General features: G+C 49.0%; 3 protein-coding genes across 3 annotated transcripts; 2 read left to right on the plus strand and 1 right to left on the minus strand.

Moving 5' to 3' along the window:
* The first annotated feature begins 4,016 nt into the window (after positions 1 to 4,016).
* Positions 4,017 to 5,055, plus strand: LOC120682985. Its single transcript, XM_039964995.1, has 3 exons — positions 4,017 to 4,042; positions 4,130 to 4,686; positions 4,898 to 5,055. The coding sequence occupies exons 1-3, from the start codon at positions 4,017 to 4,019 to the stop codon at positions 5,053 to 5,055; spliced, it is 741 nt and encodes a 246-aa protein (XP_039820929.1).
* A 2,526-nt stretch (positions 5,056 to 7,581) lies between these two features.
* On the plus strand, positions 7,582 to 11,298 carry LOC120681958 (E3 ubiquitin-protein ligase WAV3-like). Its single transcript, XM_039963657.1, has 2 exons — positions 7,582 to 8,208; positions 9,101 to 11,298. Exons 1-2 carry the CDS (start codon positions 7,642 to 7,644, stop codon positions 11,018 to 11,020), a joined length of 2,487 nt encoding a protein of 828 aa, XP_039819591.1. The 5' UTR covers positions 7,582 to 7,641; the 3' UTR covers positions 11,021 to 11,298.
* Positions 11,299 to 12,336: 1,038 nt separating this feature from the next.
* Positions 12,337 to 15,266, minus strand: LOC120681959 (ELMO domain-containing protein A). Its single transcript, XM_039963658.1, has 8 exons — positions 15,165 to 15,266; positions 14,924 to 14,992; positions 14,385 to 14,500; positions 14,100 to 14,154; positions 13,793 to 13,913; positions 13,037 to 13,084; positions 12,812 to 12,906; positions 12,337 to 12,652 (listed from the first exon to the last, which is right to left on the minus strand). Exons 1-8 carry the CDS (start codon positions 15,264 to 15,266, stop codon positions 12,551 to 12,553), a joined length of 708 nt encoding a protein of 235 aa, XP_039819592.1. The 3' UTR covers positions 12,337 to 12,550.
* Positions 15,267 to 17,087: the final 1,821 nt, after the last annotated feature.

The following is a 17,087-nucleotide window of genomic DNA, read 5'->3' on the forward strand; positions in this document are numbered from 1 at the left end:
CATTTGCATTTGTGAGGCTCTTGACTCTATTAAATTCATTTACATCAAGAGCACTAAAGAGCACATTAACCCCTTGATCATTTAGTGTCTCATTTTCCTCATCTAGGGGTGTCAAACTCTTTGGGTCCAAAATGACATATCCATCATTTACTACTCTCCATAGCTTTCTACTCATGGCTTTGAGATGAGCCGACATCCTAGTCTTCCAATAATCATAATTGTTCCCATCAAAGAACGGTGGCTTCCCAACATGAATCCCATGATCACTAGTCATTGTTCTACTCCAAGATTGTTAAATCCTTAATTAATGGAGTACTTAGCTCTGATACCACTTGTAGGATCAAAAACACCGACTAGAGGGGGGTGAATAGGCGGTTTAAAATCTAAAATCAAAAACACTAGAGAAATTTAATTAGTAACAAAGGAAAGCCCTATGTCATGCTATTACTAACTCTAGATGGGTTTGCAACCTAGGGTGACAAGTCACAAATCAAGCTCTAGTAAAGTAAATTGCTCAAAGTAAAAACAAGTATTAAAGAGAGCAAGAGAAGTAACCAAGCTTGACACATGAAATTATCCCGTGGTGTCGATGACTTGCCGGTCACCCCTAATCCACGTTGAGGTGGATTCCAAGAATCAACCGCTCCTCTATCAAGAACCTCTCGATCTTGAGCCGGTCTTGAATCAAGGAACCGCTCCACACCTCGATTCCACTAGAGTTGCTCTTCACCACTCCGGTGAGGTGAGCACAAAACCTCTCACAACCGAAATCGGGGCTCCTCAACAATCTCCTTGGAGGAGCTCCACGAAATCCACTTCTCCAAGCCGTCTAGGGAGCGGCAACTCCCAAGAGTAACAAGTTGATGACGCTTGCTTGAAGTATCCCTAATGCCACAAAGCTCAAACTCTTGATGCAATGCACTAGGAAGCTCTCACACTCTCAAAAATGCAATCTCTAAGCAAGTGTGTGTGAGAGAGGGATGCCTTAGCTCTAATGTGTCAAGAATGCTATCCAAATGGCCAAGAGAGTCACCCAATGGCCGGGCATTGGGTATATATAGACATCCCTCCAAAAACTAGCCGTTACACTCTTTTCTGCGAAGTCGCGGACCGTCCGCGGTTCAAAAACCGGACTGTCCGCCGTTATAAACCAGTGAGTCAGAGTGCATTTAATGTGTGTCAGAACTAGCCGTTAACCCCTGGCGGACCGTCCGCGCCCTAGTGGCGGACCGTCCGCAGATAAGAGTTCCAACCCACCAGAGACTAACAACGTCTCTGGAACAACTTTGAGATTAGCCTGCGGACCGTCCGCTCCTCAGAAGCGGACCGTCCGCAGTTTAACTTTTCAGCCCAAACCAGAGAAACAACCTCTCTGGTACAAATTTGAAATTAGCCGGCGGACCGTCCGCGCACCATGGCCGGACTGTCCGCCGTTCGACTTTGAAGCCCACACCAGTTAGACACCCTTTCTGGTACAAAATTGAAATACAGTGGCGGACCGTCCGCCCACCTGGGCCGGACTGTCCGCCAGCCCACCAGAGCCTCTGCAAGCTCTCTGGAACTGTCGCGGACTGTCCGCACATCTGGGCCGGACTGTCCGCCAGCCCACCAGAGCCTCTGCAAGCTCTCTGGAACGGGCGCGGACTGTCCGCCCCTCAGGCGCGGACTGTCCGCCGTTACTCAGTCAGCTCTCGAACTTAGTCTATTTCAAATCTTTTCAAAACGTCGTTAGCCCTCATGCATGCAACTAGACATTTTGAACAAAATGGCACTAAAGACCCGTCAAGCATGAGTACACAACCCCTCTTGATAGTATGGCTATCTATCCAACAAATCCGGTCACTTTTCATCCACTAAACGCCTTGTGACCGGTAAAACGCAAAAGCCCTATTTTATACCTTTGCCTTGAGTCCGAGCTTTGATTATCATCTCCAAAACTCCATACGTTCACAACCAAATCTCTTTCACTTGTGGATCAACCTATACTCATTATCTCAAATGAATTCGTTAATCCACAAACCGTTGTCATTAATTACCAAAACTTGAATTAGGGGCCTAGATGCTTTCAGGGGGAGCGGATCCGGGCAGGGAAGCGCCGATTCCGGGGGCGGGAGGACGCCGACCCGGGAGGTGGGCGGCGCCCGGTGGCGTCGCCATCGGCAGCAGCGGCCGGTGAAGAAGCGGAGGTCGCTGCGCCGATCCCCCAGCCTATAGCCCAGATCCAACCCCGGAGGGAGTAGATCAAGCCAGGAGGACGACGGATCTGCCGCCGGGTGGCCGGAATCGGAAGCCGGCCGTCGAGGTCACCGGCGGCGAGCGCGGCGAGTGACGGCGTCCCGAGCACAAGTATGACGAGTGCCTCGCCGCCGCCTTCCTTGCAGTAGCTGGGCGGACTTCCCCGCCCTGCTTGGGCGGCACGTGAGAGAGTGGGGCGGGGGAAAGGGGCGGCGGCGCGGGGAGCTAGGCTCCGCCCGAGTCGCCCCCGAGAAGAGCGACGTGGGCGTCCCATGCTCCTCTATTTTCAATGGAAAGAAAAATTAAGCATGAGCTTTAATTTCATCTGTAGTTTTAGGAGCTTTTTTTTGTGTGTGTGACACACGTATACATTTCACCAAATTTTACAGAAACCAATGTAACGCCTTATTTAGATGCATAATGTTTTGGGTGTAAAATACTGTAGCATTTTTGTTTATATTTAATAATTATTATCCCGCAATGAATTAACTAGTCTCAAAAGATTCGTCTCGCAAATTATAGACAAACTATATAATTAGTTATTTTGTTTAGATATATTTAATACTTCATGCATGCATTAAAAAATTCGATGTGATGGGGAATCTTGTAAAGTTTTAGAATTTTAAAAGTAACTAAACAAGACCTAAATGAAAAGAAGAAAAGCCCTTTTATTTCAAAAAAGAAAATAAACGTCCCATCCCATTAGCTCAAAGGAAAGAAAATAAAAACAGCAGCGGGTAGGCGCGAACGTGATTAGGCGCGGTGTGTTGGTTGATGCGTGGCCATGAGCATGGAGAGGGAGGCTCATGAGGCATCACCTCACCATGGATGAGATGCGATGCGATGGGATCCCAATGTGCAATTAATCCGCTGCGCCCACACCCACATGTGTGAACAGTGAAGGAGGTGCCGACCACAGCGACCAGGATGGTGATGCAACTCCCATGGCCAATTGGGCCATCAGGCATCCAGGCCATCAGGCAGGCCATTGCCGCCGCCCGCCGGCCTCATCACTTCCATCAGAGCTGAAAGCTGACGAGATGGCCAGACTGGTCAGAGAGACAGGGCGCCTCCTTGCCCCGGGAGGATCCTCTGACGCGTGGGCCCCCCTTGCCGGAGCCGGAGGGGAAAAGCCTGCTCGCCTCGGCATTGCAGACTCGGCAGTTGCAGTAGCCGCTACCTACGTACATCAGGAACGACGCAGCGCGCTAGCTAGTACAGCAGCCATAACTACTCCCGATTAATCCTCTTTTGAAAAGAGAAAAAAATTCCGTACTACTCCAAGAGATTACATAGGCCTGTTTAGATTTTTACCCTTAAACCCCTTAAACACAAAAAAAAACATCACATCGAATATTTTGACACATGCATGGAGTACTAAATAAAGTCTATTTATAAAACTTTTTGCATGAATGAGCCGTAAATCGCGAAACAAATCTAATGAGCCTATTTAATCCATGATTTGCAACAGTGATGTTACAGTAACGAAATGATAGAAGCCTTGTAATTCTAAACAAAATGATTAGTGTCAAGGAAACAGATGATCCCTGGTTTTTGTCACCGCTCAACGAAAACAGATGAGTATGTTATAGCCACTGCTCGAAGTAGTAAAAATAGGCCAGAGCTGTTACCAATGGAAATTCAGAATGTTCCGCCATCCATTTTCGTTGCGATTCATCAATTTCACCCCACTTTCAGCTGTGAATGTCTTGGTTTTCTTCTCCGGCGCTAGCTGCATCGTGCCATTTCTTTTTGATAAACTTGGATTCCTTCATGAAACGATGTGCAGCAAGTGGCGGAGGGCCCAGTGTGGCGAGGTGTGGCGCTCGCCATACCTCGGCCGGCCCATAGTGGATATACACTGCATCGGCCCATGAAGAAACAACCCTAGCAGCCGCAACTTCGTCAGTTCGTCCGACGGTCCGAGTCGTCCCCACTGGCTGCGCACCGAGGCGCCGCGCGGCCGACGCCCTCGCCCAGATCCCGGCTCCCTGCAGCGGCGCCCTCCGCCCCTACGGCCCCGGTCCCCGAGTCCCCGACGCGCCTGGGCACCTCGCTGCCTCCCCGGCTCCGTGCTGCAGGCTGGCGTCCGCGGCGGAGCGGTTCTACGGGGCGGCGGCGCGGTCGGTGCTGGCAGCGCTGGAGCGCAACCTCATCTCGGACGCGGGACGCGGTCACCCGGCGCCTCACGCGGCTGCTGCTCGCGCGGTGGCAGCTGGAGCAGCTCCTTAGTCGACGCCCGATTCCGCTCGGCGGCGGACCTCGCCACGGCCGCCGACGTCGAGGCCGAGATCCGCGGGCGCTGCGCGGAGCTTGAAGCCTTAGTATCCGACCTGTCCGTACGCATATACGAAGCTGCTGCTGCGCACTCGTCTTGCCGCGAGGCCGCTGGTTTGGCCCTTCGTGGCGTCCGCGACGGGCTTGGTGCCCTCAGAGCCTCCATCTCCACAGGTATCTCGAACACACATTCACGAGGATTCTCAAATTGAGAGCTTACTAAGTAGATTGCTTCTGTAATTTCGTGATATTCTGCGATTTTAGGGGTTGGAGAAGAGCCTCCTCCACTTCGTCCACTGTGAGTGCGTGCATCGATCAGTTGCTAGTTCGGTTTATTAATTTGGCGCAAGCAACTTTTAATTGATTCCTTTGTGAAATAATGCAGCTCTCCAAGAGATGCCCATTGCGATTGAGACGGACAAAGCTAAGGCCCAGCACTACGAGCTGCCAACCACATTTTTCAAGCTCGTTCTCCGAAGGAATCTCAAATACAGGGAAGGCAGCCGCCGGCTCAAGCTCCATGGAGCAACAACCAAGCTTTAGCAGAAAAGGGAAAAGAAAGGCATAAGAAAGAGGTGAGAGAAGTAGTATTTTTTGGGTGTTGTATAGGATTGGGAACTTAAGCTAATTTACTTTAATGTGAATTTGACTATTTATTTCAGATCTAAAGAGCTATTTTAGTCCATTCGGATCCAGTAGCACAAATCCAAGCACTCATGGAAGTGAAGTTGGTAATGCCATAATAGAGGAGGAAGAGGTGGTGGAAACTCATTTGGAGGACACCAATACCATAGGCCAACAACCAGGTAGCAATGAAAATGATCAAGGTACAATAACTGAGTTCAATCCGGATTATATCATTTCTGATCCGGGGCTTCGGATTCCAATTGAGCAATTTAGTCCAAATATTAGAGATGAAATTAGGAGGGCTTTCATGGAACGAGGTCCAGCTCAACCTAGTAGTCATGTTTTTCCTAGAGGAGAAGATAAAAGGCGCTTTCGAAAAGAATGGTTTGAGAAATATAATTGGCTGGAATATAGCTTGGTGAATGGTAAGGCTTATTGCTTTTGTTGTTATCTTTTTAGAAGAGTTGGTGTAGATGATGACAAATTTGGTTATGAGGCCTTTACAAAAGAAGGCTTTAGGCAATGGAAGAATGCCTACTTAGCACTCCATGTGGGACTCAATAATAGAAGTTCTGCAAGTGGTGCATGATGAGGAACGTAATGTCTTTGGTTATTGACGTGAAAACACGTTTGAACAATTTGAGAAGCGAAGGTTATGAGCCACTACTTGAAGAAGTCAAAACATTTTGCCAAGAAAATGATATCCCAATACCAAATATGGAAGATAGTGTACTAAGATTTGGTAGATCAAGGAAAGGAGGGAGAAACAACATCAGTCAAGATCATTACTTTCGTGTTGATACCTTCTTTGCTACCATAGATGCTATCACAACAGAGTTTGATCATCGATTCAGTGAGGTATCATCGGAATTACTTCCTTGCTTTGCTTGCCTTGATCCTAGAGATTCATTCTCTAACTTTGATGTGAATAAACTTGCTCGCCTCACGGATATATATTTGGATGATTTTTCTTTTGATGACCGGAAAAGAATTTGGTCCCATTGTTGATTTGATGCGTACTTTACGTGTTTTTCTTCATTTGAGGTACTTCTAAACCATATTTTTATTGTGAATCTTTATTTCCGTATAATATTTAAACATAATCTAGTAATCCACCGCCCCACCTGAAATTTTCGGCTTCCTCCGCCGCTGTGTGCAGCGGTTTGAGAGTTGACCTACATGGTGTCACATCCCTGCTTGTCACGTGGATGGCTCGGCAGAGATGGATGTGCAAGTCAGAGAGAGCACCTCGTTGCAAGGACTCCGTGTCCGTGTGGTCTATCCGCAGACCAAACCGGAGGTTCCATCGTTTTACTACGGTTGTCAGAGCGCAGTTGTCATGTCTTTGTTCTTCATCATAAACTAAAGATTACTACTCATATAAGTAGTACAGTACAACATAGTTAAAATCACTGCAAGCAGCTTTATACGGATTACGGAGTAGGATACAAGTGTGAGTGTCATCAGGGCGGGGAATAGTAGACGACGAGCTCCTTGTTCTACTGATAGAATAATAGTAAGCCTGAAAAGTTTTATCTTTCCGAAACCAGATTATTATGATTTTGTTTTTGTGGTAGCACACTGTGTGTACGTGCAGTAGCAGTACTAGTAGTATATAATATTGTGGTGTGTCAGCTCAGCTCAGCTGCTGATCCTAGTGGGAAAAGGTCGCGAATCTCGAGGTCGCAGCTTCCCAAGTTGGCGATGATCGTCCGTCATCAGTTAAGTTACCAATAACAATACTACCCGGAGAGAAGAGGAAGAGGAAGATCTGAAGCTGGAGGGAGCGAGTATCGACGATCCAAACAGGAATTTCCGAGTAATAAATGATGGAGTTGGGGTGCGATGCGATACGATTCGAGGCAGAGCCAAGCTTGAGAGAGAGAGAGCTGTTTGTGGGACGCGACTGCGAGTAGGCCCCTGCTTGCTTACAGTACTTGCTCTATAATAATAATTGCTTCTCTCTCATTGAGCTCTCGAGGAGGAGCTGAGGATTCTTCTGAATATTAAAATTTAAAAAAAAAATGGGGAGGCACATGGAGTCGTCGTCGTCGCAGCAGTAATTAGGGAGTGTTTAGAAATAGGGACTTCAAAAAAAGTCCTAGGGACTTTTTAGTATTTAGAAGTATTAAATAAATATTAATTATAAAACTAACTGCAGAACCCTGGGGCTAAACTGCGAGACGAATCTAATGAGCTATCTTAATTTATGATTAGCGAATGGTTACTGTAGCATCACTATAACAAATTATGAATTAATTAGGCTCATTAGATTCGTCTCGCGAAAAAACACTCAGCTGTCAAAAAATATTTATAAACAGATTTTATTTAATATTATAAAATAATAAGATTCCTTTTGATGTGATAGTGACTTCTGAAAAAAAATCCTGAAACCAAATAAGGCCTTTAACTAGTCGAGTCGAGCACAGGGCACACCCCCAACAAACCGAGTAGCAGAGAGAGAGAGTAGCTCCCGGGATTCCCTTGCCATGCCATTGCCATATGATGCTCCTCCGTCCTCCCCTGCATATTATTAGCACCAGCAGCAAGCAATTAAGACCAGCAGCAGCAGCAGCAGGCGGCCAGTTGCAGCTCGCCACCTTCCTCCCTGCTTCTTCCTCCTCTTCTCCGGTTTCTTGCCTTGACCAATCAAGAAGAGAGAGAGAGAGCGGAAGGATGGGGACGGGGTGGCGGAGGGCGCTGTGCACGTCCGTCCAGCGGGACAACGGCGGCGACGCCCACCGCGACGCCAAGAACAAGAAGCGCCGGCCTCAGGACGCGCCCACCGCAGGCGGCGGCGGCGCCGGCGGATTCTTCTCTGCCGTCAAGAGCGCCGCCACTGGGGGCGGCAGCGCCGGCGGCAGCAGCAGCACCCCCTCGACGCCCACCCTGCGCTGCCGCACCAAGCCCCTGCAGCAGCCCGCGGAGGCCGCGCCCGTGACGCCGCCCTCCGCGCCGGCGCCCATGAGGAAGCACCGGATGCCGCTGCTGCAGGCGCTGTCGGCGCCGGCGTCGCCCAGATCCCCCTCCAGATTCGCGCTGCTCAAGGCCTCGCTCCTCCCGTCCAAGGTCAGCTCTTCTTCTCTTGATCGATCCAAGGCTGCTGCAAGTGGGTGCCATTTTTTCTCCCCGCTCTGCCTTCAGCTCTCTGCGTTCAGCTCTGCAAGCAAAGAGATGAACTTACTCTATCTTGGCAATAACTTAGTGCAGCAGCAATGAGCTTGTCTTTTGCCTTGGCCGGTGCGGATTGGTGATCCCCATCTCGCTACGCTAGGCTCTCTAGAAACCTGCAATGATTGCCACCACCCTCCCCTGTTTTGTCCTAATCCCCCTTACTCTTGAGATTCTTCCTCTCCACCTTGTGATGATTGAGCAATTATTATTATATCATGGGTTCGTCTCTCACACAGGCAGCTCAGCTAGCAGCTTTTTGTTTTTCCCTGGTTCCATTTGCATTTGCAGCCACCATCCTTCACATCTCTGTGATCTACACTGGCTAGATTAACAACACCAAGAGCAGCCTTTTCCTTGCATGGATTGGATTTTGGATCTCACCTCCAACCCCCATTGTCCAACAAAACAAATAGTACACCAAGGATGAGATGGATTCTGGTGTTCTCTAGTATTGTGCACTTTTAGAAGCAGGAGGATGCAAATCCCCCTGCTTTTTTGTTGTGTCAAGTGGAAGGAAGAAAAGGGGAAAGGGAAGAAAAGCTGTCCTAGAGCGCAAAAAGATGGATCCAATCAGATCAGAGCAGCTTTACATGACCGTGAGGAGAGGGATTTTGTGATTCGAGTGCTCCAAATGATCCTACCGCTAGTGCCCAAAAAGTCCACCTTTTTCCTCATCCCAACGTTGCTCATTTCTTTGTTTGGGAACAGATTAAAATCAGCAAGCCAAATTTACTTTCTTGCAAAATGTGTCAGCCAGTCTCTGATGATTTCACTTACAAATGTGCAGGCCCGGTGCGGCGTGTGCTCGCGCGGCGTCAAGAGCGGCGGCAGCTCGGCGGTGTTCACGGCGGAGTGCTCCCACGCCTTCCACTTCCCCTGCATCGCCGCCCACGCGCGCTCCTCCTCCGCCAATGGCGTCCTCTCCTGCCCCGTCTGCGCCTCGCCCTGGCGCCAGGCGCCCTTCCTCGCTTCCCTCCGCCTCCACTGCTCCTTCCATGACGACAAGCACCGCGGCACCGGCACGGACGGCCGCAAGACGCCGCCATCATCCGGCGGCGGCGCCGGACCTAAGCTCTACGACGACGACGAGCCGCTGCTGGCGCCCAAGGCCGCGGCCAGCGGCGGCGGCTTCAACCCGATCCCGGAGGCCGACGAGGACGACGAGGAGGAGCAGGGCGCCGAGTTCAGGGGCTTCTTCCCGCGGCCCAGGACCTCGGGGCTCGCGGTCACCGTGGCGCCCGAGGCCGCGCTGGTGTCGTCGGGGCGGCGGCACGGCAAGTACGTGGTGGCCGTGAAGGTGAAGGCGCCCGGGCTGCGGTCGTCAGCGGCGGCCGCTTCGCGGCGCGCGGCCATCGATTTGGTGACGGTGCTGGACGTGAGCCAGGGCATGATGGGGGAGAAGCTGCAGATGCTCAAGCGCGGGATGCGGCTGGTGGTTGCCTCGCTCGGCCCCGCCGACCGCCTCTCCATCGTCGCCTTCTCCGGCGCCGCCAAGCGCCTGCTGCCGCTGCGCCGGATGACGAGGCAGGGCCAGCGGGCGGCGCGCCAGATCGTGGACCGCCTCGTCGTCTGCGCCGCCGCCGCGAGCACGCAGGGGCAGGAGCAGCAGCAGAGTGCCTGCGTCGGCGACGCGCTGCGCAAGGCCACCAAGGTGCTCGAGGACCGGCGTGACCGCAACCCGGTGGCCACCGTCATGCTGCTCTCCGACACCCAGCAGCAGCAGCAGCCGGCGGCGGCAGATTACTACTCGGCGTCAAGGAAGCAGCAGTTTGGGCGGCCGGCCGTGGCTCCGGCGACGCGGTTCACGCACGTGGAGATCCCCATCGGCGACGCGCCGCCGCCCCTGGTGGTGGCCGAGGAGGAGAAGGCAGAGCCTCCGGTGGAGCACGCGTTCGCCAGGTGCCTGGGCGGCCTGGTCAGCGTGGTGATGCAGGAGGTGCACCTGGAGCTGGCGTTCCCGACGGGGGAGATCACGGCGGTGTACTCGTGCGGCCCCGGGCAGCAGGCCGTGGCGCTTGCCGGCGGCGGCGGCGGCGGCGCCGGCGTGAGCGTGCTCCTGGGCGAGATGTACGCGGAGGAGGAGCGGGAGCTGCTGCTGGAGCTGCGCGCGCCGCTGCAGCAGCACCAGCAGCACAGCCACCCGCACTCGCTGTCGGTGCGGTGCGGCTACCGCGACCCGGCGTCGCAGGAGGCGGTGCGAGGCGCGGAGCAGGCGCTGCTGCTGCCGCCACTGGGCCAGCAGCAGGCGGCGTCGCGGCGGCTTCACGACCTGTTCGTGGCGACGCGGGCGGTGGCGGAGGCGCGGCGGCTGGCGGAGCTACAGGACCTGGCCACGGCGATCCACCTGCTGTCGTCGGCGCGGGCGCTGGTGCTGCAGTCGCCGCCGACGCAGCAGCAGCAGCAGGAGCTGGTGGCGAGCCTGGACACGGAGCTCAGCGACATGCGGTGGCGGCGCAGCCAGCACCGGCAGCAGCAGCAGGAGGAGCAGCTGCAGCATGCGAGGAGCGGCCGGAGGAGGCGGGGAGACGGGGAGACGACGCCGCCCGTGGGGACGCCGCGAGGGTCAGGGTCAGGGTCGGGATCAGGGGAGCCGCTGACGCCGACGTCGGCGTGGCGCGCGGCGGAGCAGCTGGCGAAGGTGGCCATCATGCGCAAGTCCATGAACCGGGTGAGCGACCTGCACGGATTCGAGAACGCGCGCTTCTGATGGTGTCTGTAAAATTTGGGTGTTTTGATTTGGTTTAGCCATTTTGGATCTTTTTTCTTTTTTTGCTTTTGTGAAATGATGAGATGAGGAATGCAACAGGAGCAGAGGAGCCCGCCGCCGCCGGAGTGTGGCGGACGGCGGCTAGTAGATGATCTGATGATGAACAGAACAGTCAGCCAGCAGAGCTGCTGCTTCTGTTAATTTGTTATTACCCAAGTTTTATATGGATTATTATCATGATGACGGTAAATCAAGTCACATACTACTAGTGTTTTGTTCACGAGTGTTCAGTGGTACTCATCACTCGAAGTGAAACATGAGCACTGCTGTGGCTGCTGTGCTGGCTGCCTGATCATTCAGTATCATCAGTACTGATGCTTTGCTCTTCTGTTCCACACAGTGCAGTGGCAAGTGTGTGTGTGATTCTTCACAGTCAGGCAGCCAGCTGCATGCAGGTGATGAGGCAGATCAACCATCTCCATCATTCTCGCTAACAGCTAGCTGATCGCCTCAATTCATTCATGGAGGTACGGTCAACATACATGGACATGGGCGATTCTCTTCTCATCTCATCTCCATGCACAGACGAACAGATAGATAGGTGAGATTGACTGATTGAGAGGTCTTGCTTTGACCCGTCGTCCGTATGCCAATGCATCGCAATTCGCAACTACCGCAAACGATAAAAAAAATCAAGCCCATTGCCACCATGGCGCGTATCTCCATTTCAGTGTACTTGTGTGAGTGCTGAGCTAGTGTGGCAACTTCAACCGCCTTTTTTTTTTCAGGAAAACTTACTTAAAATGTACAATAGTAAAATAATACATTTCATAATAAATCTATTTACTATAAAAGTTTAAGCATTTACAGCTAAGTTAGCAAAGACGTATACATCTCTCATGCATGCAAGGACACGCCCCTCCTTTTCTCCATCCCTTTAACTGGCCATTTCTTTTTTGGTAGCACAGAAATAATCAGCAGGATAGATCTGGAGCAAGAGAAACAGAACAAGCACATGCACCAGATGTACATAATATATATAATATCTTTATGCATGTATACACACAATCAACCAAGCACAAAATGCACTGGCCCTGCGATCATTGGACGGATCCAGTCAAAGCAAACAAACAAGAGCAAGTGGATCCTTCTCTTCACATGACTGCAAACAATGCAAAATTAAAGCCAACAACTTGGCCTCAGAAAAAGCTCAATTAGTAATTTGCATTGATGCGTACCTCATAAAATCCAAAAAGAGGACAAGCTACCTAGTTTATATATATTTGCTCTTGTATAATGAATTCCGGTCATATACACACGCGCAACCGTTTATATACATAGTATGTGTATCCCTGGTATAGTATAGGCCCCTCGGCAAAACTGTGTCGTATTTCCATCAACAAGAGATGGACACAGAGAGTACAAGTTGGATGGTGCATTCTCCTCTCTTTTACAGGCTGATGCTGATCATCATGTGTGGTTTTAATTTAATTTTCCCCCCCTTGATGGGATGGGATCATAATCTACCTACTATTTGCACAAGAGGTTGTAAGCTGGGAGGTCATGGATGCTGTTGAGATCCTCCAGGGAGAGCTCCCTCTCAAGCTGCTGCTTTGTGGCCTCCAACACCTCCTGCAAGTATTTCATTGTCCCTTTTTTGCATTACATACTCCATGGCCAGCAAGGAAACAATTAATACAAAATTTGAAGCATCCTTAAACTAGCAATAGTTCATGATGTAAATTAATTCAAAATTAAGATCAATCCAAACTAGAAGGATCAGCAGCTTACTTTGAACTGCATATACGACGCTCGCATTGCTAGCCACTGAGCATCCATCATCTCGAAAGCGATGCAGTAGAGCACGTCGAATGCATCCTCGCGTTCTAATAATTAATTTGCAAGATCCATCCATCCATTTGGTAACCAAACACAAAACACTTAGTCGAGTTCATGAAAATCAGTCGCTCCCAGATGCGATAGAAATATACAGCAGCACTACTACTAGCTACATACCTGTCATCACTTTGATAAAGTTAATCCCCGGCAAAGATTTCGGCCGCGCTGAAACCCAAAAATAAAGCAAAGGAAAAGAATCGAAAGCAGTCAACAAGCTTTTCCTTTCTTTCAGGTATCGCGTATCATATCTGAAGGAACATATAACCCAAACCAGCACAGCTACTAGCAGTTATGGAACCAACAATCATTCAATCAGTTGTTGCTTTCAAAGAGATGATACGTGAACAATCAAACAAATTGAAACGAATAAACAAGCCTTTGTTTTCTGTTTGAAACCACATGATGATTCTGGTGAGACCAGCTTGTTCTGCATACTAGTATATATGGATGATCAGGCAAGGCAATCATGGGTGGCACAATGCATATATGCAACGGGACGAGACGGTTGCGCATCGGTTAGCAGTTAGCACCAGCTGCATCCATGTGCCCACTATTATAATGCTCATCATCGAACAGTCGTAATCAAATCCAAAGATTCCTCATCTTGAGAAAGGGAACAAAACCTAATACTATACAGCAATGTGGCTGCATAATCATGGGGCTGTTTGACTCGTACGAATGCAGTGGCACATGGTGGGTTAGATGTACGTACTTTGATTACTACTTTTAATAGTGCTTTGACCAAAAACAAATCTGTTATGATGCAATGCACATAGTCTATACATGTAAATTCTCAATTCCAAGAAACTACTAGACAGTTTCACATGCAAAGATTAGATGCCATTCCCGGCCCCTAAGAAAAAAAAAGAATACCTGAGTTGAGCTCCAGCAGCTGAATCAGCATGTATGAGATGTTTATACCGGCAACCGCAAAGGGGTACTCCCACACAGCTCGCATTCCTTGCTGCTTCAGCATTAACCTCTTGAAAGGAGCCTGCTTAATTGTTGGATCAAAATAACCGGCAAGCATCAGTCTATATACATATGCAAGGCAAGGTGGACACTTTGCTCATTCCTAAGGATTTCATTTTATATACAAGATCGACGAATCCAGATTCCATCATATAACCTTGGTTTCTGGCACATACATCATTACACATACTAAAGAAAAAAGACATACCGGATATGTTGTTGCGAAAAACAAAAGGTTCTCAAGTGAAATAAATCCACAGCCCCTGAAATCATAGTCAGATGATACTGTTATCTGTCAGGGAATACATGCCATTTGCTGGAATAAACCAGAGGCTGATTGTGGACCTCTAAAAAGAAAGAGACAAGGAGCATTTAATTTATTTCCAGAAAGAGCATTATAATTTATTCCTGTAAAACTAAAAACCAACCGTGTGAAACTTAGTTTAGACAATCTAAAATAGGGCACACAGGAAAAAAAAAAACTATAAGTAACCTGAAATCAGTCGCTGGGTTCACGCCCTGCCACCCCATATCTTTCCACTGTGCTGAAACTAAGCTATTTAGCTCTGTATCAGGAAAGGAGGCATTCCAAAGAGCCCTAAGTGATTCCTAATGTCAAAGTTCACAAGATAACGAAATACACAAGTCAACATCTGTTTCAAGTCAATGAGGTATAAATACTAAAATAAAGAGCAAAATACAGTTGCAAGCTGAAGCGTACCATGCATGATGCTGAATGGATTTAGTTGCAAATTGAAGCACATTATTGTGCTGAATGAATGTAACTAGTTGCAAGTTGAAGCATATTATTGTGCTGATTATTGCAAGAATGAACTGAAATCATGGCAAATTTACATGATAGTTTAACACGCAGGGCTGAAACTATAGCTTTTCATGTCTCTTTTTCTATCCATACAAATAGTCTTGCAGCATATTCATTCTTTTAAATAACAAAATCAATTCCAGCCTTTACATCATGGGATGCACTTAGCCCTATTACTAAGTGTTCTGAAGCCAGTTAAAGTTTCTTACCTGATGTTCTGGCCGAGTTTCATCATAAGGTACATTTAGCCTTTCCTTCAATTTTTGCAATCTCTGTTCCTGAGTATTTAACAAAAGGTTGTTTCAGTTGCAAGAAGAGAAGAAATTTGATATGAACATTATATGTACTCTATATATCATTTCCTACAACGAGAGAAGAGACCATCCAGAATCCTCTAAGGGCGCATGTATTTTGCCTAAACGCATTTTAGTGATGGCAGAAAATCTGTACCTGAAGAGGGGTCAGATCAAGCACTAACTTCTCTGCACTGACTTGTCGCCTTTTGCCTGAGCTGTTGAAGAGCCCTCCAAACCATGTCTTATTTCCAACCATACTACCATCAACTGCAATGAAGTTATTCATGGAGCAATTGAAAGGATCAGTACACTACAATAGTTACTAGTACTATCGAAACATATATCCAATAATGTTCATAAATAATGTGACACGCTACCGACACAAAATGTGTTTGGAAGAATCACTAATAATTTCCCTAAGACACAAGCAATCTTTCATGCTTAAACATATGAAGTAATAATATCCAAAATTAGAGATTGTGTATTATTGGGAAGGAAATTAAATGATATACATAAACATAGCTATCACGTCAGGTAATCCAGCAACATGGCAACATATTTGTGTCAATAAATAGTAGTGATTTGTATGAACAATATACTATTGGAACACCAAAACTAGAATGGATCACGAACTGGCTTGGATTTGTGCATTAAGAAGAATTATGTGCTTCAATCTTCCTCAATATAGCCTGCTTCTATGCAAACTTCCATCACAAACATTGACATGTAGCGTACATAAATGGATCGGAAAATGCATTAACATTTGCAGAAATGATGATAACCGAAGAATTGTACATTGGCATATGAGCCTGCAGTTGTGATGTACATGTACATGGTACCTGTTGGCGTTGGAGTTGAGATGTCAACGGAATGCCCATCAAATTGAAGGAGGCGCTCTTTGTCAATGTGAATGGACTAGCTAGTAATCAATCGATCAATCAATCTGCGGTGACGAGGCTGGCGCATCAGGAGCTAAGTGGGGAACCATGATCCATGAACACACATGCGTATCCCTCTGCCCCCTTGCTGTTTGTTGCTGGTCGTTTTGGAGGAGGCATACACAGGATCCTGCGTTCTCCTCCTGTTGCTGCTGGATGAGAGCTGGAGATTGACGAAGGGAAGGGAGGGAAGAGATTGGAGAATTGGGAACGGATTATTCCAGGTTCCCCAATCTCTCCGTCGACCACCCCACCCCAGCCCAGCCCTGCCCTCCCCTCCGAGGATCGTCGCTGGAAACTATGCCAGCTCAAGGCATGCTATTTCTCTCTCTATGCTCTCCCCCATGTTGGCGACAGGCGCGGGTTTTAGGCACGCCGCCCGCTCATGCCGCACAACCATCCATCCCTCCCTTTCTTTGTCTGCAAAATTTGCCAACGGAGGCCTGACCGAGTGGTCAGGTGCTCTCAGTAGCACCCCTGCTTGCCGACCGGGGTTCGAACCCCCTCGGGGGCAGATTTTTTGGTCGCGCAGTGCGGTCGGTAGGGGCTAAAAAAGTTTCCCTCGCTGTGCTCGCCGCAAAGCTTGATCCTCTCGGGCATGGGTCAGGGTTCGGGAAATTTTTCCGCAGCCGGGTTGCTTCCTCTTAATGAAAACTGGTAGGGTCCATTCACCCCCCCCACCCCGGCCGCATTTTTTTTGTCTGCAAAAATTTTCTTCCTTGGCTGACCATTAAGGGATAAGGTGACCACGCTGCTCTTGTTAGCGGGTATTTTGTTGGATTCTGCAACCATCCACGCAAGTTCTACAGATGAGAGTCTGTTACATTTCATACTGACAGCAGGGAAGCAGTCCTTCGGTTGCAAAAGGGGAAGGCTCCTTTTTGGAGGCTAAGGCCTCTACTTTCACAATTTATGTGTCTCCAAAATAGTTGTGCTTTTAAGGTGATTAAGATTAGCAGACAAGAGAATAAGTTGCACATTGCCTTACACTGTAGGCAAAAGCTGTGAACAATCACAGTTCAGCTATTTTCTCTTGTAATTCCTAGGATCACTGGTCTGCATGTGTTGTCATCACAGCACTTCAAAATGTAATGGGTCTGGTTGACCTTATTGATAACTTGACTGCATGGCCGCATGCA

The sequence above is a fragment of the Panicum virgatum genome, chromosome 7N (genome assembly GCF_016808335.1).
Source record: "Panicum virgatum strain AP13 chromosome 7N, P.virgatum_v5, whole genome shotgun sequence".
NCBI classification, from domain to species: domain Eukaryota; kingdom Viridiplantae; phylum Streptophyta; class Magnoliopsida; order Poales; family Poaceae; genus Panicum; species Panicum virgatum.

Coding starts and splice junctions, on each gene's coding strand:
- LOC120681959 (XM_039963658.1), bottom strand. CDS start 15,266: ATGGTTGGAAATAAGACATGGTTTGGAGGGCTCTTCAACAGCTCAGGC. Junction 14,155..14,384: donor AACCCAGCGACTGATTTCAG/GTTACTTATAGT, acceptor CTATGATTTCAG/GGGCTGTGGATTTATTTCAC. Junction 12,907..13,036: donor CTTTATCAAAGTGATGACAG/GTATGTAGCTAG, acceptor ATTAATTATTAG/AACGCGAGGATGCATTCGAC.
- LOC120681958 (XM_039963657.1), top strand. CDS start 7,642: ATGATGCTCCTCCGTCCTCCCCTGCATATTATTAGCACCAGCAGCAAG. Junction 8,209..9,100: donor CCTCGCTCCTCCCGTCCAAG/GTCAGCTCTTCT, acceptor ACAAATGTGCAG/GCCCGGTGCGGCGTGTGCTC.
- LOC120682985 (XM_039964995.1), top strand. CDS start 4,017: ATGTGCAGCAAGTGGCGGAGGGCCCA. Junction 4,043..4,129: donor AGCAAGTGGCGGAGGGCCCA/GTGTGGCGAGGT, acceptor CAACCCTAGCAG/CCGCAACTTCGTCAGTTCGT. Junction 4,687..4,897: donor CAGAGCCTCCATCTCCACAG/GTATCTCGAACA, acceptor GAAATAATGCAG/CTCTCCAAGAGATGCCCATT.